The sequence below is a fragment of the Salmo salar genome, chromosome ssa16 (genome assembly GCF_905237065.1).
Source record: "Salmo salar chromosome ssa16, Ssal_v3.1, whole genome shotgun sequence".
NCBI lineage: Eukaryota > Metazoa > Chordata > Actinopteri > Salmoniformes > Salmonidae > Salmo > Salmo salar.
The window spans coordinates 59,290,590-59,317,200 of record NC_059457.1 but is presented as its reverse complement, the minus strand read 5'-3'; the positions used below and the strand labels follow the sequence as shown (position 1 = coordinate 59,317,200).

The 26,611-nt window shown below is 43.0% G+C and overlaps 1 protein-coding gene across 2 annotated transcripts; it reads right to left on the bottom strand.

Annotated features, from left to right (window-relative positions):
- Nucleotides 1–200: 200 nt before the first annotated feature.
- Nucleotides 201–26,152, bottom strand: plcxd1.1 (phosphatidylinositol-specific phospholipase C, X domain containing 1, tandem duplicate 1). 2 transcript variants are annotated; one of them, XM_045697525.1, is made up of 8 exons: nt 25,700–26,152; nt 17,123–17,178; nt 10,789–10,918; nt 9,798–9,940; nt 9,077–9,205; nt 7,811–7,966; nt 4,640–4,820; nt 201–1,698 (listed from the first exon to the last, which is right to left on the bottom strand). In XM_045697525.1, exons 2-8 carry the CDS (start codon nt 17,150–17,152, stop codon nt 1,430–1,432), a joined length of 1,038 nt encoding a protein of 345 aa, XP_045553481.1. In that variant the 5' UTR covers nt 17,153–17,178; nt 25,700–26,152; the 3' UTR covers nt 201–1,429. The 2 variants fall into 2 exon arrangements, with proteins under 2 accessions (XP_045553481.1, XP_045553482.1); XM_045697526.1 differs by lacking the exons at nt 17,123–17,178; nt 25,700–26,152 and having other exon boundaries at nt 10,718–10,843.
- Nucleotides 26,153–26,611: the final 459 nt, after the last annotated feature.

Below are 26,611 nucleotides of genomic sequence, written 5' to 3'. Positions count from 1 at the left end.
CAGTGGGTCAGAAGTTTACCAACACTAAGTTGACTGTGCCTTTAAACAGCTTGGAAAATTGCATTGTTTAAAGGCCTGTCAATGGTTCTAATCCAGAGGGAACAAACTCATTCCATGGAGGGCTTGGTGTCGGCTGGGTTTTCCTTCCAATAAAGCAATAGACAACCAGGTGAGGGTAGTTAACAATCAGTGACACCAGGTGAGGGTAGTTACCAATCAGTGACCTTTATTCATCGAACAAGAGAGGAGCCAAAGCACTCGGCCCTCGGTGGAATGAGTGACACATTGTAATCTATTCCCTTTGACAGACCGCTGACTTGTCTATTCCTCTCCGTGATCTCTGAACTGGAAGCATGAATTAAAATACTTTTTTCAGACCAAACACTTTATTTTTTTTACATTGGTCAATTATATTTGAAACCTGTAAGGTAAAACATTCAGATTTTTCTGGAAAGGCTCATCTTGTCCACAGGTCTTTTCAGTAGTAATAAAGGCATGCTTCTGAAAGAGTTAAGGGTCAAAGGTCATAACTCAGCTATAGCAGGTCATGCTCAGAGTTGTGTGTCTGATATCGTGCAATGGTTCATGTAGGTTTGATCTGGAGTGCATTCCAAATGGCTCCCTATTCCCTATGGGCCCTGGTCAAAAGAAGTGCACCACGTAGGGAATAGGGAGCCTTTTGGGACAGACCTGTTCTTCAGTTGGACAGCATTAACGTTGTAACTATGGCGATTCAACCACAGATCCTGGATAGCTAATGGAAATACATCGTAGGTGCTTAACATTTTGTAACGTGGTTTGCTTGCCAAATGGCACCCTATTCCCTACATAGTGCACTACTTTTGATCAGTGCCCGGTGAAAAGTAGTGCACTATTTAGCGTCTGGTTCCATTTGTGACACCACCATAGTTTTGTGCTCTATGGAAGAGGCTATACTGTATTATTGTTAGCGCTCGTTATAGTCGGAGATGGTTACAGAGCATTAGTCACATCATTATTGCTTAGGTCAAAGGAACATTTTAAAATGTGGCCACATTGCCTGAGATATGAAATACATACATTAGTTGGAGGGTTAGAGGAGGGGTTAGGGTTAGGGTTAGTAAACAAGATAACAAAAGTCCAAAGTAAACAGATAAATAAATCAGTGCAGGTCAGGAAAAAAAGAGGAGCTCAACAGGCAAACATTTCATTGTCGGCAATATAATTGTGCAAATATATCCTATGAGAATCTATTCAATTTTTTTTTTACAATCAAAGTTCTATTACATCACGCTGCAGTTCCATCCGTAGTTAAAACACGATATTCTGTGAAAGATGTCAGATAATGCATCCCAAATGGCACCCTATTCCCTACCCAGTACACTACTTTTGACCAGAGGCCTATGGGCTACAGAGGGAATATGGTGTCATTTGGGACACAGCAGATGGGTCAGTTTCCTCTGCTAACATCACAAGGACCAGTGTAGTGGACAAAATGTTGATTCAGTGCGATGACGGTGGGTACGAAGTGGCTCTCTGAGACAAAATCCCCAGCTATGATGTTGAGGGAGCGGGAGTCAGAGCCGGGGCTCTGGCCCCTGACCCAGGAGAGCAGGGCAGGGTAGGTGGACATCACCAGGTCCTTCAGAGACTCAGTGGGGTGAGAGCAGATGTACTGCAGATCCTCCGTCAGGTTTATGCCCGTCACAAAGAACCCTCCTGACAAAAAAACACATTCTGTTACAAAAACACTCATTACAACACATCCCCTCCTGACAAACATATGTTATTGGGTGAAAACAATATATCGTAGACGGTGTTAGCTAACCCTTTACTCTGCACAATGTTACAGATACATTCTAATCACGTCATAAGAGTGTAAAACTGTTTTACTGTTCAGTAAGGGGGAAATCCCACCCGAGTTAAGCGAGCGCAAATGGAACTTAATTCCCTATTCTGATTTTGAACGTAAGCATGAGAATAGCATTCTATTCACCCGTTATTTCTCTGGGTGGAAATGAAGGTGGGTATAGATACGCAGTATTCTGACAACTTAATTCCAACACCTTTACGCGAGAGGAAAACATGAATAAGGTTTGGCCGAACCAACTGGTTCCAAGTGGAAGAAGCTACAAGGTCAGTGTTTGGTGCTGAAACAAACTAATATCCATATATTTAGATTGCTTTCTTTCAGTGATCCCTAATATTCTGACCCTGCTCTCTCAATATATCAAATATATATATTAATATAGATATATAACGAGGCAAGTCTGTTAAGAACAAATTCTTATTTACAATGACGGACTACCAAAAGGCCTCCTGCTGGGGCTGAGATTAAAAATATAAATACAGGACAAAACACACATCACAACAAGAGAGACAACACTACATAAAGAGAGACCTAAGACAACAACATTATCTGGCACAGTCAACAGCACAAAGGGCAAGAAGGTAGAGGCAACAATACATCACACAAAGCAGCCACAACTGTCACTAAGGAGTGTCCATGATTGAGTCTTTGAATGAAGAGATGGAGATAAAACTGTCCAGTTTGAGTGTTTGTTGCAGCTCGTTCCAGTCGCTGGCTGCAGCGAACTGAAAAGACGAGCGACCCAGGGATGTGTTCGCTTTGGGGACCTTTAACAGAATGTGACTGGCAGAACGGGTGTTGTATGTGGAGGATGAGGGCTGCAGTAGATATCTCAGATAGGGGGGAGTGAACGGGTGTTGTATGTGGAGGATGAGGGCTGCAGTAGATATCTCAGAGGGGATTGTATAGATGTGTTCAAGTGAGTCTAACGACAAAATTCTAACTAACAGGTACGGACCTCCAGAGTGGCTCAGTGGTCTAAGGCACTAGCCGGGAGGTGGGGCTTTACTTGGCTCATCGCTCTCTAGCGACTCCTGGTGGCGGGCCGGGCGACTGCAGGCTGACCCCGGTCATCAGTTGAACGGCGTTTCCTCTGACACATTGGTGCAGCTGGATTCCGGGTTAAGCGAGCGGCTGTTAAGAAGCGCGGTTTGGCGGGTCATGTTTTGGAGGACGCATGGCTCGACCGTCGCCTCTCCTGAGAACGTTGGGGAGTTGCAGCGATGAGACAAGATCATAAATCACGAAGTTGGGGAGAAAAAGGGTGTAAAAAAAAAAAAAGAGATGCTTAAGATAGATTACGATCTTGTACTGAAAACCCTATTGAAAATCTGTTGGCCAGCAAGTGGGAGGGGTTACAGTGGTTGAATTACATTTATTCAGAGCGTGTAAGGTAACCATAAGGTAATGTAAGGTAAGTCTGAATACCAAATACTGAGAAGTGCGTAGGAACGGCAAGGCGTGCGTAGGAACGGCAAGGGCGTGCGTAGGAACGGAACGGCGTGCGTAGGAACGGAACGGCGTGCGTAGGAACGGAACGGAGTGCGTAGGAACGGAACGGAGTGCGTAGGAACGGAACGGAGTGCGTCGGAACGGAACGGAGTGCGTCGGAACGGAACGGCGTGCGTCGGAACGGAACGGCGTGCGTCGGAACGGAACGGCGTGCGTCGGAACGGAACGGCGTGCGTCGGAACGGAACGGCGTGCGTAGGAACGGAACGGCGTGCGTAGGAACGGAACGGCGTGCGTAGGAACGGAACGGCGTGCGTAGGAACGGAACGGCGTGCGTAGGAACGGAACGGCGTGCGTAGGAACGGAACGGCGTGCGTAGGAACGGAACGGCAAGGCGTGCGTAGGAACGGAACGGCAAGGCGTGCGTAGGACGAACGGCAAGGCGTGCGTAGGAACGGAACGGCAAGGCGTGCGTAGGAACGGAACGGCAAGCGTGCGTAAGGACGAACGGCAAGGCGTGCGTAGGGAACGGAACGGCAAGGCGTGCGTAGGAACGGAACGGCAAGGCGTGCGTAGGAACGGAACGGCAAGGCGTGCGTAGGAACGGAACGGCAAGGCGTGCGTAGGAACGGAACGGCAAGGCGTGCGTAGGAACGGAACGGCAAGGCGTGCGTAGGAACGGAACGGCAAGGCGTGCGTAGGAACGGAACGGCAAGGCGTGCGTAGGAACGGAACGGCAAGGCGTGCGTAGGAACGGAACGGCAAGGCGTGCGTCGGAACGGCGTGCGTAGGAACGGAACGGCAAGGCGTGCGTAGGAACGGAACGGCAAGGCGTGCGTAGGAACGGAACGGCAAGGCGTGCGTAAGGGAACGGCAAGGCGCGAAACGGCAAGGCGTGCGTAGGAACGGAACGGCAAGGCGTGCGTAGGAACGGAACGGCAAGGCGTGCGTAGGAACGGAACGGCAAGGCGTGCGTCGAACGGAACGGCAAGGCGTGCGTAGGGAACGGAACGGCAAGGCGTGCGTAGGAACGGAACGCGGCAAGGCGTGCGTAGGAACGGCAAGGCGGGCGAACGGCGTGCGTAGGAACGGAACGGCAAGGCGTGCGTCGGAACGGCGTGCGTAGGAACGGAACGGCAAGGCGTGCGTAGGAACGGAACGGCAAGGCGTGCGTAGGAACGGAACGGCAAGGCGTGCGTAGGAAAGACGTACATTATCGAAGTCTGCATCGGCCCCTATAAGTGCACAGCAGCACTTCTATTTCTGAATGATTGGCAGTGTTAGATAATCCTTACTCTGCACAACATTTCATAGCAATATGCAGCCATCTGCAGGTTACCTGGGCGGCCATGTTGTTTCCTGTGTTCGAACTCCTGGATTAGAGCCTCGGCTTTACACTTGTTGGCCCACCAGTAGGGGATGTGAGGCCAAAGGTCGCTGTAGAGGCTGACCATGCTGTGCTCATAGGAGACAATCACCTGGTAACCCAGTGACCACAGGTTCCTCAGCGTCACCACTTCCTGGAACACAGAGGATCATGGGAATGTTGGGATCAGGGAATGGAATCATGGGAAAGTATGGCTCATGCCATGCTAGGAAACATTGTGGTAACACTATATATTTAAATTTTTTTGTACAATTTTTTAAATTATTTTTGTAATACACATGACAACATACACACAAACATCCACGACATCTCACCTGACCACACCCATGTGCTCACACCCCCACCCTAACCCTAAATTATATACATCAGTTTATACTGGATTAAGCATACATTTTCCTTAACTGTCATTTCTTAATTATGTTCCAACATTCCCTTCATCTTGTGCTTTTTAAGTCTTGGTTGCAATAGTTTTTTTCTAAGTTGTATAGGTTTTCTGCAAGGTTTTATATACAGTTGAAGTCGGAAGTTTACATACACTTAGGTTAAGTTCATTAAAACTCGTTTTTCAAACACTCCACAAATTTCTTGTTAACAAACTATAGGTTTTGCCAAGTCGGTTAGGACATCTACTTTGTGCATGTCAAGTCATTTTTCCTTCAATTGTTTACAGAAAGATTATTTCACTGTATCACAATTCCAGTGGCTCAGAAGTTTACATACACTAAGTTGACGGTGCCTTTAAACTGCTTGGAAAATTCCAGAAAATGATATCATGGCTTTAGAAGCTTCTGATAGGCTAATTGACATAATTTAAGTCAATTGGAGGTGTACCTGTGGATATATTTCAAGGCCTACCTTCAAACTCAGAGCCTCTTTGCTTGACATCATGGGAAAATCAAAAGAAAATCAGCCAAGACCTCAGAAACAAATTGTAGATCTCCACAAGTCTGGTTCATCCTTGGGAGCAATTTCCAAACGCCTGAAGGTACCACGTTCATCTGTACAAACAATAGTACGCAAGTATAAACACCATGGGACCACACAGCCGTCATACCGCTCAGGAAGCAGACGCGTTCTGTCTCCTAGAGATGAACATATTTTGGTGCGAAAAGTGCAAATCAATCCCAGAACAAAGATCGTACTTTTTGGAGAAATGTCCTCTGCTCTGATGAAACAAAAATAGAACTGTTTGGCTATAATGACCATCGTTATGTTTGGAGGAAAAAGGGGGAGGCTTGCAAGCCGAAGAACACCATCCCAACCGTGAAGCACGGGGGTGGCAGCATCATGTCGTGGGGGTGCTTTGCTGCAGGAGGGACTGGTGCACTTCACAATATAGATGGCATCATGAGGATGGAAAATTACGTGAATATATTGAAGCAACATCTCAAGACATCAGTCAGGAAGTTAAAGCTTGGTCGCAAATGGGTCTTCCAAATGGACAATGACCCCAAGCATTCTTCCAAAGTCGTGGCAAAATGGCTTAAGAACAACAAAGTCAAGGTATTGGAGTGGCCATCACAAAGCCCTGACCTCAATCCTATAGAAACTTGTGTGGGCAGAACTGAAAAAGCGTGTGCGAGCAAGGAGGCCTACAAACCTGACTCAGTTAGACCAGCTCTGTCAGGAGGAATGGGCCAAAATTCACCCAACTTATTGTGGGAAGCTTGTGGAAGGCTACCCAAAACGTTTGAACCAAGTTAAACATTTTAAAAGGCAATGCTAAAAAATACTAATTGAGTGTATGCAAACTTCTGACCCACTGGGAATGTGACGAAAGCAATAAAATCTGAAATAAATCATTCTCTCTACTATTATTCTGACATTTCAGATTCTTAAAATAAAGTCATGATCCTGACTGACCGAAAACAGGGAATTCTTACTAGGATTAAAAGTCAGGAATTGTGAAAAACGGAGTTTAAATGTATTTGGCTAAGGTGTATGTAAACTTCCGACTTCAACTATATGTACGATAAGTCCACTCTCTTTCCCCATCTCCTTTCCATTGTGTAACAAGCCGTCATATCGGGTTAGTCCACGAGGGACTTTCCATTACATTAGTAATCAATACAACCAATACCGTGTTTATGTAATTCTGTGTGATTATTTAGTTAGTTAGTAAATAAATAATTAAGCCAATTTGTGTATCGCTGATTCATCCCTAAGGTTAGGGTTTACAACTGTTGTTTATTGCCGCACGTGACAAATACAATTTGATTTTCTACTTGATTCCAATGTTCCCTTTAAGACTTTTATTTTCTAAAGTGGTTTCTTGCATCAAACAACACAATACAAAAACATTTTTCAGTCACCACCTTGTTTGACAGGATAAACAGGTTGATCTTGCTGACCAAGAGTCTGATCAACTGCTTGGCGTAGCAGCTAGTCTAGCTGACATGGTTTTAAATGGAAGTAGTTCTGTCCTCGATCTGTTCTTGTCTAGTAATGTTCCGTATTATGTTTCATGTTAATGGGGATCCAAATAAAATTCCAAAATACTGTAGTCTGAATGATAGAACAGCTATTTCCATGTTAAAATGTTATGGGATGCATTTTCTCCATTGTTTCTGATGGTAGGCCACTCTGGTAGGCCTACATTATGATCAAATAGCCACAGTAGCCTACTTGGTCACTGCTAAAACTGTAACTTAAAGCGGGTACAGCCTCAGTGTTCACAGTAAAACTGTAACTTAGAGGGTACAGCCTCAGTGTTCACAGTAAACGCGAGCTGGAAGTTGCTCAGCAGACCTGAAGTTTGCTCATTGCCAAAGAAGATTAGAGGGAACATTGGAGGTGTCCATACCGTAGTTGGACAGTGCTTGGAGGTGTCCCTACCGTAGTTGGACAGAGCTTGGAGGTGTCCCTACCGTAGTTGGACAGTGCTTGGGGGTGTCCCTACCGTAGTTGGACAGAGCTTGGAGGTGTCCCTACCATAATTGGACAGAGCTTGGAGGTGTCCCTACCGTAGTTGGACAGAGCTTGGAGGTGTCCCTACCGTAGTTGGACAGAGCTTGGGGGTGTCCCTACCGTAGTTGGACAGTGCTTGGAGGTGTCCCTACCGTAGTTGGACAGTGCTTGGAGGTGTCCCTACCGTAGTTGGACAGAGCTTGGGGGTGTCCCTACCGTAGCTGGACAGAGCCTGGCGGTGAAGATGGTTCTGATGGTGGATATAAGTCCAGTGTGGAGGTCCTGGTTCAGATCCAGGAAGTGACTGAAGGACAGCAGAACCACCTCTCTGGAATGGATATCTAGCCATGATCTGATCTCCTGAAGAACGGTCTGGGGAGAACAGACATTGGTCCAACTGGTGTAACACAATCACAGTAACATCTGAAATCAATTATATATCCCACATCCTGTCTGTATATGTCGTAAGGTTGTCAGATAAGAACAGGAGTCTAGTAAATGGTACGGCCCCTCTCTGTCAGAATGTCTACTATACCTCCCTGCTAGTATAGAAGTACAGATTATACCTTTAACATTGAATGTAGTCTACCACTCTGTGGTAGTACAGAAGTATCATACCTCTACATTGAGCATAGTGTACACTCCATAGTATCAGTATCATACCTCTACATTGAGCATAGTGTACACTCCATAGTATCATACCTCTACATTGAGCATAGTGTACACTCCATAGTATCATACCTCTACATTGAGCATAGTGTACACTTCATAGTATCATACCTCTACATTGAGCATAGTGTACACTCCATAGTAACACACCTCTACATTGAGCATAGTGTACACTCCATAGTATCATACCTCTACATTGAGCATAGTGTACACTCCATAGTATCATACCTCTACAGTGAGCGTAGTGTACACTCCATAGTATCCTACCTCTACAGTGAGCATAGTGTACACTCCATAGTATCACACCTCTACATTGAGCATAGTGTACACTCCATAGTATCACACCTCTACATTGAGCGTAGTGTACACTCCATAGTATCATACCGCTACAATGAGCATAGTGTACACTCCATAGTATCCTACCTCTACAGTGAGTGTAGTGTACACTCTGTATTATCCTACCTCTACAGTGAGTGTAGTGTACACTCCGTAGTATCCTACCTCTACAGTGAGTGTAGTGTACACTCCATAGTATCATACCTCTACAGTGAGTGTAGTGTACACTCCATAGTATCATACCTCTACATTTAGCGTAGTGTACACTCCATAGTATCATACCTCTACATTTAGCGTAGTGTACACTCCATAGTATCATACCTCTACATTTAGCGTAGTGTACACTCCATAGTATCCTACCTCTACAGTGAGTGTAGTGTACACTCCATAGTATCCTACCTCTACAGTGAGTGTAGTGTACACTCCATAGTATCCTACCTCTACAGTGAGTGTAGTGTACACTCCATAGTATCCTACCTCTACAGTGAGTGTAGTGTACACTCCGTGGTAGAAGTACAGGTCAGTAGAGGTGTCGTTGGGTCGATGTGCAATCCTCAGGTCAAGATATCTGACCCCACAGTCTAGCTGCTCCTTCACTGTCGCCTCCTATAGGACATTATCAGATCGACATTATCATAACAACATTATCAGATCGACAACATTATCAGATCGACAACATTATCAGATCGACAACATTATCAGATCGACGACATTATCAGATCGACGACATTATCAGATCGACGACATTATCAGATCGACGACATTATCAGATCGACGACATTATCAGATCGACAATCAGATCGACAATCAGATCGACAATCAGATCGACAACATTATCAGATCGACAACATTATCAGATCGACAACATTATCAGATCGACAACTTTATTAACCCAACCAGCACTGAGGGCCAGATGTTCTGACACCAGGTGTAACGTCTGCACCAGAAGGGTTATGCCATCAGGGTGGTCAAACTCAATTCCTGGAGGGCTGTGTCTTCCTGGAGGGCTGTGTCTTCCTGGAGGGCTGTGTCTTCCTGGAGGGCTGTGTCTTCCTGGAGGGCTGTGTCTCGGCTGGGTTTTGTTATTTCCTTTCAATCAGTGTCCAATTAAGACCTAGCCAACCAGATGAGGGGAGTACCTAACTAATCAATGATCTTAATTGATCAATAAAGTGCAAGCGAGGAGTAAAAACCATACCTGTGTAACTGCCCATTTATAAACAAAAGGGCGTATCAGGGGCTTCATGTATTTGTCTAGCTTCTGCAGCAAATCAGGTTGGGTCAGGTCGACCGGGGAGCGATCACTCTTATCCAGACAGTAGGTTATGGCATTATGGCTTCCTAAACAGGGAATCAAGGACCAGACAGATAAGGGGGTACTATTACAAGTGTATGTTCAATGTCATGTGTCAGCCTAGTAGCCATATGATGCCCCTTAGTGTATGGTCAATGTCATATGGTCAGCCTAGTACCCATATGATGCCCCTAAGGATGCAGTTTACGACATACAGTAGGCGGCGGCCTATCATTCATTAAATCCCTGACTTGACACTTAGAGGCCTAAAATGTTGGCGTTGTGACATAATGCCATCTGATTAAAGTGTTGTGACATAATGCCATCTGATTAAAGTGTTGGTGATGACATAATGCCATCTGATTAAAGTGTTGGTGATGACATAATGCCATCTGATTAAAGTGTTGGTGATGACATAATGCCATCTGATTAAAGTGTTGTGACATAATGCCATCTGATTAAAGTGTTGTGACATAATGCCATCTGATTAAAGTGTTGTGACATAATGCCATCTGATTAAAGTGTTGGCGTTGTGACATAATGCCATCTGATTAAAGTGTTGGTGTTGTGACATAATGCCATCTGATTAAAGTGTTGGTGGTGACATAATGCCATCTGATTAAATGCAGCATAACAGCAGTATTATAATGTGTTTAAAAGCTATGGTGAAGTAATTAATAGTAGATACAGTAGACCAGTTCCTTAGTAGAACGTCTCAGAGCACAGGGCAGGTGGTCCATCCAGGTATCTTACCTGGTAGAGCTAGGTTCCTCAGGGGAACGTCCCATAGAGCACAGGGCAGGTGATTCATCCAGGTATCTTACCTGGTAGAGCTAGGTTCCTCAGGGGAACGTCCCATAGAGCACAGGGCAGGTGGTCCATCCAGGTATCTTACCTGGTATAGCTAGGTTCCTCAGGGGAACGTCCCATAGAGCACAGGGCAGGTGGTCCATCCAGCTGTCCATGGGAAGTTCCTTCAGAGACACCTGCGCTTCAGACACCGCCTCCGAGGACATTTGTGGGTGCTGAAGATGTACAGTCATATTTCATTAAACACTGTACTGAAATGAATGAATGACCGTCCTCTAATGCATGGACTGTCCTCTAATGCATGGACTGTCCTCTATTGCATGGACTGTCCTCTATTGCATGGACTGTCCTCTATTGCATGGACTGTCCTCTAATGCATGGACTGTCCTCTAATGCATGGACTGTCCTCTAATGCATGGACTGTCCTCTATTGCATGGACTGTCCTCTAATGCATGGACTGTCCTCTAATGGCTGAGGCCTCTATGTATTTTAAATAGTTCTAAGGTCTGTCGTCCATCTGTCACTTAAGCTAGGGCAGTCGCCCATCTGCCATTTAAACTAGGACTGCCGTCCATCTGCCATTTAAACTAGGTCAGCCGTCCATCTGCCATTTAAACTAGCCGTCCATCTGCCATTTAAACTAGGACAGCCGTCCATCTGCCATTTAAACTAGGACAGCCGTCCATCTGCCATTTAAACTAGGACAGCCGTCCATCTGCCATTTAAACTAGGACTGCCGTCCATCTGCCATTTAAACTAGGACAGCCGTCCATCTGCCATTTAGACTAGGACAGCCGTCCATCTGCCATTTAGACTAGGACAGCCGTCCATCTGCCATTTAGACTAGGACAGCCGTCCATCTGCCATTTAGACTAGGACAGCCGTCCATCTGCCATTTAGACTAGGACAGCCGTCCATCTGCCATTTAGACTAGGACAGCCGTCCATCTGCCATTTAAACTAGGACTGTCGTCCATCTGCCATTTAAACTAGGACAGCCGTCCATCTGCCATTTAGACTAGGACAGCCGTCCATCTGCCATTTAAAATAGGACAGCCGTCCATCTGCCATTTAGACTAGGACTGCCGTCCATCTGCCATTTAGACTAGGACTGCCGTCCATCTGCCATTTAAACTAGGACAATGCAAAAGGCTGATTGAGGAGCCTTATACTGAAGAATGTGTTGGTTTTCTATGATTGTATATCGATATGAATATTGATGTGTATATATATATAATTTCTTTGTTTCATAGCATAGTTTATTTTTATTTAGTTTATTCACATGATTTCTTCATTTGCAGTACGTTTGCCAATCAGTTGGGCAGCCAGACTTAATTGCCGTTACCTTTTTCCTTTATGGATGTGTAGTGTATATTGATGTGTACTAATGTGTATATTGCTGTGTATAATGTATATAGATGTGTAGTGTATATTGCTGTGTATAATGTATATGGATGTGTAGTGTATATTGATGTGTACTAATGTGTATATTGCTGTGTATAATGTATATGGATGTGTAGTGTATATTGATGTGTACTAATGTGTATATTGCTGTGTATAATGTATATGGATGTGTAGTGTATATTGATGTGTACTAATGTGTATATTGCTGTGTATAATGTATATGGATGTGTAGTGTATATTGATGTGTACTAATGTGTATATTGCTGTGTATAATGTATATGGATGTGTAGTGTATATTGCTGTGTATAATGTATATGGATGTGTAGTATATATTGATGTGTACTAATGTGTATATTGCTGTGTATAATGTATATGGATGTGTACTAATGTGTATATTGCTGTGTATAATGTATATGGATGTGTAGTGTATATTGATGTGTACTAATGTGTATATTGCTGTGTATAATGTATATGGATGTGTAGTGTATATTGATGTGTACTAATGTGTATATTGCTGTGTATAATGTATATGGATGTGTAGTGTATATTGATGTGTACTAATGTGTATATTGCTGTGTATAATGTATATGGATGTGTAGTGTATATTGATGTGTACTAATGTGTATATTGCTGTGTATAATGTATATGGATGTGTAGTGTATATTGCTGTGTATAATGTATATGGATGTGTAGTGTATATTGATGTGTACTAATGTGTATATTGCTGTGTATAATGTATATGGATGTGTAGTGTATATTGATGTGTATATTGCTGTGTATAATGTATATGGATGTGTAGTGTATATTGATGTGTATAATGTATACGGATGTGTAGTGTGTGTTGATGTTTATAAACTGGGTGGTTCGAGCCCTGAATGCTGATTGGCTGAAAGCTGTAGTATATCAGACCGTATATCACGGGTATAACAAAACATTTATTTGTACTGCTCTAATAACGTTGGTAACCAGTTTATAATAGCAATAAGGCACCTCTGGGGTTTGTGATATTTGGCCAATATACCACGGCTAAGGGCTGTGTCCAGGCACTCAGTGTTGCCGTGGTATATTGTCCATTAGTGTATTGATGTGTATATTGCTGTGTATAATATATACTATTGTGTATATTGATGTGTATAGTGTATATTGATGTGTACAGTTTATATTGATGTACATATTGATGTGCATAGTGTATATTGATGTGTACTGATGGTATACTGTATATTGATGTTAATACTGATGTGTACTGATGTGTATAGTGTGTATATTGATGTGTATAGTGTATATTGATGTGTACAGTGTATATTGATGTGTATAGTGTGTATTGATGTTAATACTGATGTGTATAGTGTGTATATTGATGTGTATAGTGTGTATATTGATGTTAATACTGATGTGTATAGTGTGTATATTGATGTGTATAGTGTATAGATGTTAATACTGGTGTGTATATTGATGTGTATAGTGTGTATATTGATGTGTATAGTGTGTATATTGATGTGTATATTGATGTGTATAGTGTATATTGATGTGTATAGTGTATATTGATGTGTATATTGATGTTAATACTGATGTGTATAGTGTGTATATTGATGTGTATATTGATGTGTACAGTGTATATTGGTGTGTATAGTGTGTATATTGATGTGTATAGTGTGTATATTGATGTGTATAGTGTATATTGATGTTAATACTGGTGTATAGTGTGTATATTGATGTGTATAGTGTGTATATTGATGTGTATAGTGTATATTGATGTTAATACTGGTGTATAGTGTGTATATTGATGTGTATAGTGTGTATATTGATGTGTATAGTGTGTATATTGATGTGTACAGTGTATATTGATGTGTATAGTGTATATTGATGTTAATACTGATGTGTATAGTGTGTATATTGATGTGTACAGTGTATATTGATGTGTACAGTGTATATTGGTGTGTATAGTGTGTATTGATGTGTATAGTGTGTATTGATGTGTATATTGATGTGTATAGTGTGTATATTGATGTGTGTATTGATGTGTATAGTGTGTATATTGATGTGTATAGTGTGTATATTGATGTGTATAGTGTGTATATTGATGTTAATACTGATGTGTATAGTGTACATTGATGTGTATAGTTTAATTCATGTATATTGATGTGTATAGTGTATACTGATGTTTATAGTGAACTGTGTATTGATGTGTATATTGGTAAAATAGCGTATATTGGTGTATATAGAGTTCAGTGTGTCATATCGGAGGGCCTGTTGTCCGGACCTCTGGCAGTCTCTATGGAGGTGCCACAGGGTTCAATTCTCAGGCCGACTCTTTTCTCTGTGTACATCAATGATGTCGCTCTTGCTGCTGGTGATTCTCTGATCCACCTCTACGCAGACGACACCATTCTGTATACATCTGGCCCTTCTTTGGACACCGTGTTAACTAGCCTCCAGACGAGCAACAAAGCATCCTTCACTCATGCTGCCAAACATACCCTCGTAAAACTGACCATCCTACCGATCCTCGACTTTGGCGATGTAGTTTACAAAATAGCCTCCAGCAGTCTATCACAGTGCCATCCATTTTGTCACCAAAGCCCCATATACTACCCACCACTGCGACCTGTACACTCTCGTTGGCTGGCCCTCGCTTCATACTCATTGCCAAACCCACTGGCTCCAGGTCATCTACAAGTCTTTGCTAGGTAAAGCCCCGCCTTATCTCAGCTCACTGGTCACCATAGCAGCACCCACCCGTAGCACGCGCTCCAGCAGGTATATCTCACTGGTCATCCCCAAAGCCAACAGAGAACTGCCTTTCCTTCCAGTTCTCTGCTGCCAATGACTGGAACGAACTGAAAAAAATCACTGAAGCAGGAGACTCATATCTCCCTCACTAGCTTTAAGCATCAGCTGTCAGAGCAGCTCACAGATCACTGCACCTGTACATAGCCCATCTGTAAATAGCCCATCCAACTTCCTCATTCCCATACTGTTATTTATCTTGCTCCTTTGCACCCCAGTATCTCTACTTGCACATTCATCTTCTGCACATCTATCACTCCAGTGTTTAATTGCTATATTGTAATTACTTCGCCACCATGGCCTATTTATTACCTTAACTCCCTTATCTTACCTCATTTGCACACACTGTATATAGACTTTCTACTGTATTATTGACTGTATGTTTGTTTATTCCATGTGTAACTGTGTTGTTGTTTGTGTCGAACTGCTTTGCTTTATCTTGGCCAGGTCGCAGTTGTAAATGAGAACTTGTTCTCAACTAGTCTACCTGGTTAAACATGTTTTTAGCAGTTTTTGCATATTTATTGAAAATGTATTACAGAAATATCTAATTCACATAAATATTCACACCCCTGAGTCAATACATGTTAGAATCACCTTTGGCAGTGATTACAGCTGAGTATTTCTGGTTAAGTCTCCATGAGCTTTGCACACCTGGATTGTACAATATTTGAACATGATTCTTCAAGCTCTGTCAAGTTGGTTGTTGATCATTCCTAGACAGCCATTTTCAAGTCGATTTAATTCACAATTAACCTAGCCACTCAGGAACATTCAATGTCAATTCCAATGTATACTTGGCCTTGTGTTTTGGGTTATTGTCGTTCTGAAAAGCGAATTTGTCTCCCAGTGTCTTGGTGGAAAGCAGACTGAACCAGGTTGTCCCCTAGGATTTTGCCTGTGCTAAAATCTATTCTGATTATTTTTATCCTAAAAAACTCCCTAGTCCTTGCCGATGACAAGCATGCCCATAACAGGATGCAGCCACCACCATGCTTGAAAATATGAAGAGTGGTACTCAGTGATGTTGGCTTTGCCACAAACATAAAACTATGTATTCAGGAGATAAAGTTAATTTCTTTGCCACATATTTTGCAGTTTTACTTTAGTGCCTTATTGCAAACAGGATGCATGTTTTGGAATATGTTTTGTCTGTATAGGCTTCCTTCTTTTCACTGTCAATTAGGTTAGTATTGTGGAGTAACTACAATGTTGCTGATCCATCCTCAGTTTTCTCCAATCACAGCCATTTTGTATCAAGACCGCCCAAATGTGCCTAATTGGTTTCATTTCATACATTTTTTTTCTGTGCTGGCCCCCCGTGGGAATCGAACCCACAACCCTGGCGTTGCAAACACCATGCTCTACCAACTGAGCTACAGGGAAGATTGATTAGATTCGAAATCACAATAGCATACCATGGTATAATTTGAACATTTTGAATAACTGACAACTAAAAGAGTGCTTTCATTAATATATTGTTTTTCTTCTCTCAAATAACTAGGTCCATTGTTGAATTGTGGCATGGGAGTCACTGGAAGGTCGCATCAAACACAAAACATCTGTATTTAAAAATAATGTACCGTAAATTCCGGACTATAAGCCGCAACTTTTTTCCCAGGCTTTGAACCTCGCGGCTTAAACAATGTCACGGCTAATATATGGATTTTTCCCGCGTGCTCAGTTTTTGGGGCGGCATGAAGCTTTCATTAGACCAATGAAATTGCCGAACGGGTTTTAAGGTCAAACAACTTTTTTGTTTACTGTTTAGATTAAATCGAGCGTTCTCAAACTTCCCATCATTCTGATTACGGTAGTCATTTTGTCACCCTCATCATGGCAAAGACACGGAGAAATGCATATGATGCAGCTTTCAAGTTGAAGGCGATTGATCTGGCTGTTGGAAAAGGAAATAGAGCTGCTGCACGGGAGCTTGGTCTTAATGAGTCGATGATAAGACGTTGGAAACAGCAGCGTGAGGAATTGACTCAGTGCAAAAAGACAACTAAAGCTTACTGCTAATTTTTTATTTTTTGTTACAAGCCGTGTTTCGTTAAAGCCTGTGTAAAGTTAATTTGTTTCAATGTACCGGTAGGCACCTGCGGCTTATAGACATGTGCGGCTTATTTATGTTCAAAATAAAAATACAATTCAGTGGGTGCGGCTTATATTCAGGTGCGCTTAATAGTCCGGAAATTACGGTGTTTGAACATAAAATTGATACTTACAATGCAGATTATTTCACCTCCAGTGTCCATTGCAGACTCACAAATTGACAGTTACCCTGTGGATAATGTAGAGACAGCGTCAGTGAAACAATTCCACACAAAATGAAGAATAAGTAAGGGGTTCATGTTCATGAGTAAGGGGTTCATTGTCCTGTAGCCCATCCCAGCCTTATGCAGGTCTACAATTTTATCCCTGATGTCCTTACACAGCTCTCTGGTCTTGGCCATTGTGGAGAGGTTGGAGTCTGTTTGATTGAGTGTGTGGACAGGTGTCTTTTATACAGGTAACGAGTTCAAACAGGTGCAGTTAATACAGGTAATGCGTGGAGAACAGGAGGGCTTCTTAAAGAAAAACTAACAGGTCTGTGAGAGCCGGAATTCTTACTGGTTGGTAGGTGATCAAATACTTATGTCATGCAATAAAATGCTAATTACTTAAAAATCATACAATGTGATTTTCTGGATTTTTGTTTTAGATTCCGTCTCTCACAGTTGAAGTGTACCTATGATAAAAATTACAGACCTCTACATGCTTTGTAAGTAGGAAAACCTGCAAAATCGGCAGTGTATCAAATACTTGTTCTCCCCACTGTATGTGGTAGTAGAGTAGGGGCCTGAGGGAACACAGTGTATTGTAGATATGTGGTAGTGGTGGAGTAGGGGCCTGAGGGAACACAGTGTATTGTAGATATGTGGTAGTGGTGGAGTAGGGGCCTGAGGGAACACAGTGTATTGTAGATATGTGGTAGTAGAGTAGGGGCCTGAGGGAACACAGTGTATTGTAGATATGTGGTAGTAGAGTAGGGGCCTGAGGGAACAGTGTATTGTAGATATGTGGTAGTGGTGGAGTAGGGGCCTGAGGGAACAGTGTATTGTAGATATGTGGTAGAAGAGTAGGGGCCTGAGGGAACACAGTGAGTTGTGAAAAATGTTGTAAATGTATTGTAATGTTTTAAAAATGTATAACTGCCTTAATTTTGTTGGACCCCAGGAAGAGTAGGGATAAATACAAATACAAAACATTTGGACACTACTGGTCAAAAGTTTTAGAACACCGACTCAAGGGTTTTTCTTTATTTTTACTATTTTCTACATTGTAGATTAATAGGGACGACATCAAAACTATGAAATAACACACATGGAATCATGTAGTAATCAAAAAAGTGTTAAATAAATCAAAATATATTTTATATTTGAGATTCTTCAAATCGCCACCCTTTGCCTTGATGACAGATTTGCACATGCTTAGCATTCTCTCAACCAGCTTCATGAGGTAGTCACCTGGAATGCATTTGAATTAACAGGCGTGTCTTCTTAAAAGTTAATTTGTCTGAATTTCTTTCCTTCTTAATTCGTTTGAGCCAATCAGTTATGTTGTGACAAGGTAGGGGTGGTATACAGAAGATAGCCCTATTTGGTAAAAGACCAAGTCCATATTATCATTAGTGATTGGAGCCACCTGGGCTCAGGGTATCAATCTCTCAATATATTTCTCAATATATCTCTCTCTCCCTGCTCCTCCAGGTATGATCCTGTTTTGTTTGTTCCTTTGTAGGTTTATTTAGTTTCCACTCAGTCATGTTCACACACACATATTCACGCATCCATACAACCTACATTATGACATTTCCACACCTCATTCCTTTTTCTTTGTTTAGAGTTAATAGTTTTGGTTTACAATAAAGAACGTTTTGAATTGGCCTATACCAGTTGTTGATGTCCCCTCATTTTTGCCACAGGCTATGAGCCGGCCTGTGACATTAGTCATAGACGCATGCTGCAACACTAATGAGCAAGCCTTCCTTCAAGAACTGGCCTCTGTAAAATGGTATAGAATCAGCTCTGTCGAAGACGCTGGGACCTTCTTTTTTGATATTTCCAGTGGTATTGTTAACAAACGCCCCCATAAAGAAAATGAGAATTAAAAAACTGGTTCAGCCACTGGTTCGACCGTGATCTTGCAGAGTTACTCCACCTCATGAATTGCATTTGGCGAAAGGCTCGGCACACACACACACTCAGGCTGACTGGCTATCGTTCAGGCAAATGAGAAATAAGTGTGGGTCTAACCCCAAGAAGTTCTGGAAAAAGGTTAAAGACCTGGAGAATAAACCCTCCTCCTCCCCATAGCCGCCCTTAACCTCTCTAGGGCCACCCACGGTTCACACTATTCAACAGCCAGTGAAAAATCAGAGCGCCAAATTCAAAACCACAAAATGTCATAATTCAAAGTTCTCAAACATACGACTATTTTACACCATTTTAAAGATGCACGTCTCCTTAATGTAACCACGTGGTCCGATTTCAAAAAGGCTTTACGGCGAAAGCATAAAGTTAGATTATGTTAGATTATGTTAGGAGAGTTCCAACAAGAAAAACCACACAGCCATTTTCCTAGCAAGGACAGGCGTCACAAATACCAGAAATTCAGCAAAAATGATGCACTAACCTTTGACGATCTTCATCAGATGACACTCCTAGGACATCATGTTACACAATACATGCATTTTTTGTTCCATCAAGTTGATATTTATATCCAAAAACAGCCTTTAACATTGGCGCGTGATGTTCAGAAAATATTTTGCCTCCAATACTGCCTGTGAATCAGCACAACAATTTACAAAAATACTCATCATAAACGTTGATAAAATATTAAACTGTTATTCAAAGAATTATAGATGAACATCTCCTTAATGCAACCGCTGTGACAGATTTCAAATAAGCTTCACGGGGAAAGCACACTTTGCGCTCAGAAAAATACACTAGGCAATACAGATACCCGCCATTTTGGAGTCATCTAAAATCATAAATAGCATTAGAAATATTCACTTACCTTTGATCTTCATCAGAAGGCACTTCCAGGAACCCCAGGTCCACAATAAATTTTGTTTTGTTCGATAAAGTCCATAATTTATGTCCAAATAACTCCTTGTTTCCGCTACTCCAAGTGTAGGAAGCGCGGCCAAAATGTCACGACGAAAAGTCAAAAAAAGTTATATTTACGTTCGTTCAAACATGTCAAATGTTTTGTATAGCATCAATCTTTAGGGCCTTTTTAACTTAGAACTTCAATAATATTCCAACCGGATGATTCCAGTGTCTTCAAAAACGTTTTGGAACACAGCTAACTCTCACGTGAATGCGCGCCAATGAACTCATTTGCTTTCCTGAGTCACCAACTTCCTCTGTTCGCTCTCTGTTCATCATAGACGCCTCAAACAACTTTCTAAAGACTGTTGACATCTAGTGGAAGCCTTAGGAAGTGCAAAATGAACCCTAAGTCACTGTGTGTTCGATAGGCAATGACTTGAAAGGACTACAAGCACCAGACTTCCCACTTCCTGGTTAGATTTTTCTCAGGTTTTTGCTTGCCATATGAGTTCTGTTATACTCACAGACACCATTCAAACAGTTTCAGAAACTTCAGAGTGTTTTTAATCCAAATCTACTAATAATATGCATATTCTAGTTCCTGGGCCCAAGTAGTAGGCTGTTTAATTTGGGTACATTTTTCATCCAGCCGTGAAAATACTGCCCCCTACCCAAGAGAAGTTAATGTTGATGATGTGGTTGTTACTGACAAGAAGCACATGGCTGAGCTCTTTAATCACCACTTCATTAAGTCAGGATTCTCAGCCACGCCTCCTTGCCCGTCCAACATTTCCTCATCTCCCACCCCTTCGAATGTGACTATCCCCGATGTTTCTCCCTCTTTTTCCCCCCTGCCCCGCTACAAAGTTTATCCCTGCAGGCGGTCACTGAGTCCGAGGTGCTAAAGGAGCTCCTTAAACTTGACCCCCAAAAAAATCATCTGGGTCAGACCCTTTCTCCGACTTTTTTAACCTGTCTCTACTTTCTGGGGAGATTCCCATTGCTTGGAAGGCAGCCACGGTTCATCCTTTATTTAAAGGAGGAGATCAAGCTGATTCTAACTGTTATAGGCCTATGATGTCACCAGTGCCCTTGATTCTAAGCAATATTGTGCTGCTATTTTTATTGACTTGGCCAAAGCTTTTGATACGGTAGACCATTCCATTCTTGTGGGCCGGCTAAGGAGTATTGGTGTCTCTGAGGGGTCTTTGGCCTGGTTTGCTAACTACCTCTCTCAAAGAGTGCAGTGTATAAAAGTGAGAAAATCCGCTGTCTCAGCCACTGCCTGTCACCAAGGGAGTTCCCCAAGGATCGATCCTAGGCCCCACGCTCTTCTTAATGCACATCAACAACATAGCTCAGGCAGTAGGAAGCTCTCTCATCCATATATATGCAGATGATACAGTCTTATACTCAGCTGGCCCCTCCCCGGATTTTGTGTTAAATGCTCTACAACAAAGCATTCTTAGTGTACAACAAGCTTTCTCTACCCTTAACCTTGTTCTGAACACCTCCAAAACAAAGGTCATGTGGTTTGGTAAGAAGAATGCCCCTCTCCCCACAGGTGTGATTACTACCTCTGAAGGTTTAGAGCTTGAGGTAGTCACCTCATACAAGTACTTGGGAGTATGGCTAGACGGTACACTGTCCTTCTCTCAGCACATATCAAAGCTGCAGGCTAAAATTAAATCTACTCGGTTTCCTCTATCGTAATCGCTCCTCTTTCACCCCAGCTGCCAAACTAACCCCGATTCAGATGACCATCCTACCCATGCTAGATTACGGAGACATAATTTATAGATTGGCAGGTAAGGGTCCTCTCAAGATTAGCACAATCTATTGGAGGTTGTTAGTATATCATGGAATTTTAGGCCAAAAATCATAACTAAAATATACTGCTCAAAAAAATAAAGGGAACACTTAAACAACACATCCTAGATCTGAATGAAAGAAATAATCTTATTGAATACTTTTTTCTTTACATAGTTGAATGTGCTGACAACAAAATCACACAAAAATAATCAATGGAAGTCCAGTTTATCAACCCATGGAGGTCTGGATTTGGAGTCACACTCAAAATTTAAGTGGAAAAAAACACTACAGGCTGATCCAACTTTGATGTAATGTCCTTAAAACAAGTCAAAATGAGGCTCAGTAGTGTGTGTGGCCTCCACGTGCCTGTATGACCTCCCTACAACGCCTGGGCATGCTCCTGATGAGGTGGCGGATGGTCTCCTGAGGGATCTCCTCCCAGACCTGGACTAAAGCATCTGCCAACTCCTGGACAGTCTGTGGTGCAACATGGCGTTGGTGGATGGAGCGAGACATGATGTCCCAGATGTGCTCAATTGGATTCTGGTCTGGGGAGCGTGCGGGCCAGTCCATAGCATCAATGCCTTCCTCTTGCAGGAACTGCTGACACACTCCAGCCACATGAGGTCTAGCATTGTCTTGCATTAGGAGGAACCCAGGGCCAACCGCACCAGCATATGGTCTTACAAGGGGTCTGAGGATCTCATCTCGGTACCTAATGGCAGTCAGGCTACCTCTGGCGAGCACATGGAGGGCTGTGCGGCCCCCCAAAGAAATGCCACCCCACACCATGACTGACCCACCGCCAAACCGGTCATGCTGGAGGATGTTACAGGCAGCAGAACGTTCTCCACGGCGTCTCCAGACTCTGTCACGTCTGTCACGTGCTCAGTGTGAACCTGCATTCATCTGTGAAGAGCACAGGGTGGCAGTGGCGAATTTGCCACTCTTGGTGTTCTCTGGCAAATGCCAAACGTCCTGCACGGTGTTGAGCTGTAAGCACAACACCCACCTGTGGACGTCGGGCCCTCATACCACCCTCATGGAGTCTGTTTCTGACCGTTTGAGCAGACACATGCACATTTGTGGCCTGCTGGAGGTCATTTTTCAGGGCTCTGGCAGTGCTTCTCCTGCTCCTCCTTGCACAAAGGCGGAGGTAGCGGTCCTGCTGCTGGGTTGTTGCCCTCCTACGGCCTCCTCCATGTCTCCTGATGTACTGGCCTGTCTCCTGGTAGCGCCTCCATGCTCTGGACACTAAGCTGACAGTCACAGCAAACCTTCTTGCCACAGCTCGCATTGATGTGCCATCCTGGATGAGCTGCACTACCTGAGCCACTTGTGTGGGTTGTAGACTCCGTCTCATGCTACCACTAGAGTGAAAGCACCGCCAGCATTCAAAAGTGACCAAAACATCAGCCAGGAAGCATAGAAACTGAGAAGTGGTCTGTGGTCCCCACCTGCAGAACCACTCCTTTATTGGGGGTGTCTTGCTAATTGCCTATTATTTCCACCTGTTGTCTATTCCATTTGCACAACAGCATGTTACATTTATTGTCAATCAGTGTTGCTTCCTAAGTGGACAGTTTGATTTCACAGAAGTGTGATTGACTTGGAGTTACATTGTGTTGTTTAAGTGTTGCCTTTATTTTTTTGAGCAGGGAATAATAATATTTCACACATTTAAAAAATGTCTAGCGGGCCGGATTGAAGTGCCTGGCAGGCCGTATACGGGCCACACTTTTCCCCCACCCTTTCCCTAGATCCACTTTGATTCACCTACAGCCCCAACAGATCCATAGATGACTCAATCCCAATCTCAATCCAAAAAACTAAACACCTCCCTCTGCAACTGGACTTCCTGACAGGCCGCCTCCAGGTGGTAAAAAAAGAGTACGATCTTTGTCCCCATGTGCAGTTGCAAACCGTAGTCTGGCTTTTTTATGGCGGTTTTGGAGCAGTGGCTTCTTCCTTGCTGCGCGGCCTTTCAGGTTATGTCGATATAGGACTCGTTTTACTGTGGATATAGATACTTTTGTACCCGTTTCCTCCAGCATCTTCACAAGGTCCTTTGTTGTTGTTCTGGGATTGATTTGCACTTTTCGCACCAAAGTACGTTCATCTCTAGGAGACAGAACGCGTCTCCTTCCTGAGCGGTATGACGGCTGCGTGGTCCCATGGTGTTTATACTTGCGTACTATTGTTTGTACAGATGAACGTGGTACCTTCAGGCGTTTGGAAATTGCTCCCAAGGATGAACCAGACTTGTGGAGGTCTACTATTTTTTTTCTGAGGTCTTGGCTGATTTCATTTCATTTTCCCATGACGTCAAACAAAGAGGCACTGAGTTTGAAGGTAGGCCTTGAAATACATCCACAGGTACACCTCCAATTGACTCAAATTATGTCAATTAGCCTATCAGAAGCTTCTAAAGCCATGACATAATTTTCTGGAATTTTCCAAGCTGTTTAAAGGCACAGTCAACTTAGTGTATGTAAACTTCTGATCCACTGGAATTGTGATACAGTGAATTATAAGTGAAATAATCTGTCTGTAAACAACTGTTGGAAAAATGACTTGTGTCATGCACAAAGTAAATGTCCTAACTGACTTGCCAAAACTATAGTTTGTTAACAAGAAATTTGTGGAGGGGTTGAAAAACGAGTTTTAATGACTCCAACCTAAGAGTATGTAAACTTCCGACTTAAACTGTACATAAAAGTATGTGGACACCCCTTCACATTAGTGGATTCAGGCCATTTCAGCCACACCCATTGCTCAACAGTGTATAAAATCGAGCACACAGCCATGTAATCTCCATAGACAAACATTGGCAGTAGAATGGCTTTACTGAAGAGCTCAGTGACTTTGAACGTGGCACCGTCATAGGATGCCACCTTTCCAACAAGTCAGTTTGTCAAATTTCTGCCCTGCTAGAGCTGGCCCGGTCAACTCTAAGCGCTGTTATTGTGAAGTGGAAACATCTAGGAGCAACAACGGCTCAGCAGCGAAGTGGTAGGCCACACAAGCTCACAGAACGGGACCGCTGAAGCGTGTCACGCGTAAAAATAGTCTGTCCTCGGTTGCAACACTCACTACCGAGTTCCAAACTGCCTCTGGAAGCAACATCAGCACAAGAACTGTTCGTCGGAAGCTTCATAAAATGGGTTTCCATGGCCGAGCAGCAGCACACAAGCCTAAGATCACCATGCGCAATGCTAAGTGTCGGCTGGTGGTGTAAAGCTCGTCGCAATTGGACTCTGGACCAGTGGAAACGCATTCTCTGGAGTGATGAATCACGCTTCACCATCTGGCAGTCCAAAGGACAAATCTGGGTTTGCCGGATGCCAGGAGAACGCCACCTGCCCCAATGCATAGTGATAACTGTAAAGTTTGGTGGAGGATGAATAATGGTCTGGGGCTGTTTTTCATGGTTCGTGCAAGACCCCTTAGTTCCAGTGAAGGGAAATCTTAACGCTACAGCGTACAATAACATTCTAGACAATTCTGTGCATCCAACTTTGTGCTGTGGAAGAACTTGACTGGCCTGCACAGAGCCCTGACCTCAACCCCATCGAACACCTTTGGGATGAATTGGAATGACGACTGCGAGCCAGGCCTAATCACCCAACATCAGTGCCCGACCTCACTAATGCTTGTGGCTGAATGGAAGCAAGTCCCCTACAGCAATGTTCCAACATCTAGTGGAAAGCCTTCCCAGAAGAGTGGAGGCTGTTATAGCAGCAAAGGGGGGGACCAACTCCATATTAAATGCCCATAATTGAATGAGATGTTTGACGAGCAGGTGTCCACATAGTTTTGGTCATGTAGTGTGTATATACATATCCTTTTTTTGTTATATTTTCATTACAATGATGAAACAACCTACATACTTACGTTTCAAATTACGCAGCAGTAGCTGCCAGCTGCTGACCAATCAAGTTTAAAAAGAAACCGTGGTATGGGTGACTGAAAAAAAAAGCCAAAAGGGTGTCCCACAAGAAGCCGTCTATTCCAAAAATCCACAAAACACGGAAGGTGGGAACAGAGAAAAGAAAACTAGTGTCTATAGTCCGTGGTGTCAAATCAGGTGCACTTTGCGAGTACATGTCCAATGCTTGCCTGTAATATGCGCTGGTATCATACGGAATCCGGCCCAGTCTGCTCCTTCCCGAGACCTTTCCATCACCGGTGTCTTTATGGGTCTATCGTTTTCGCCAAATATGAAACTGTACATACATGATTATATTAGAGGAGACCTTTTTCTTTTTTTTCCAGAATAGTAATTTTCTTCCGGACCTACCGGTCCCCGGGCTACGCTGGTTTAGTGAAGGCACCACTAGTATTCTGCCAGCAACACAAATTATGACGTCGAGCCTCGTATGGTAATGAGAAAACCTTCAAAATAAAAGCCCGCATTTCAAATCATTGCAATGTGGTTAACTCATTCAAAAAAGACATTACATTTTTCATCAATGGCCGTTTTTTATAGTGCCAACAAGAAAAAGCATTAAGTAATTTATTTTAAACAAATTTGAAAAAAATATGGTTTTAAAACCTTTAAGACCAATAATTTAAAAAATACAATGTTTACGCTAGTATGTTGAGAATATTAGTTTGTAGAGAGAACTTTTCTGTCTCAGCTAAAGTGGGGTGGTAAATACTCAGTGGGGTCTCTACTAACCAAATATGATTATAGCGCGTCTCAGCTAAAGACACGGTCCCCCTATTTCTACCTCCGAGCCAACATGGCAGTTTTATGGGGGGTTCATTATTGTATTATTACCTACAGCTGAAAATTACTTTTGG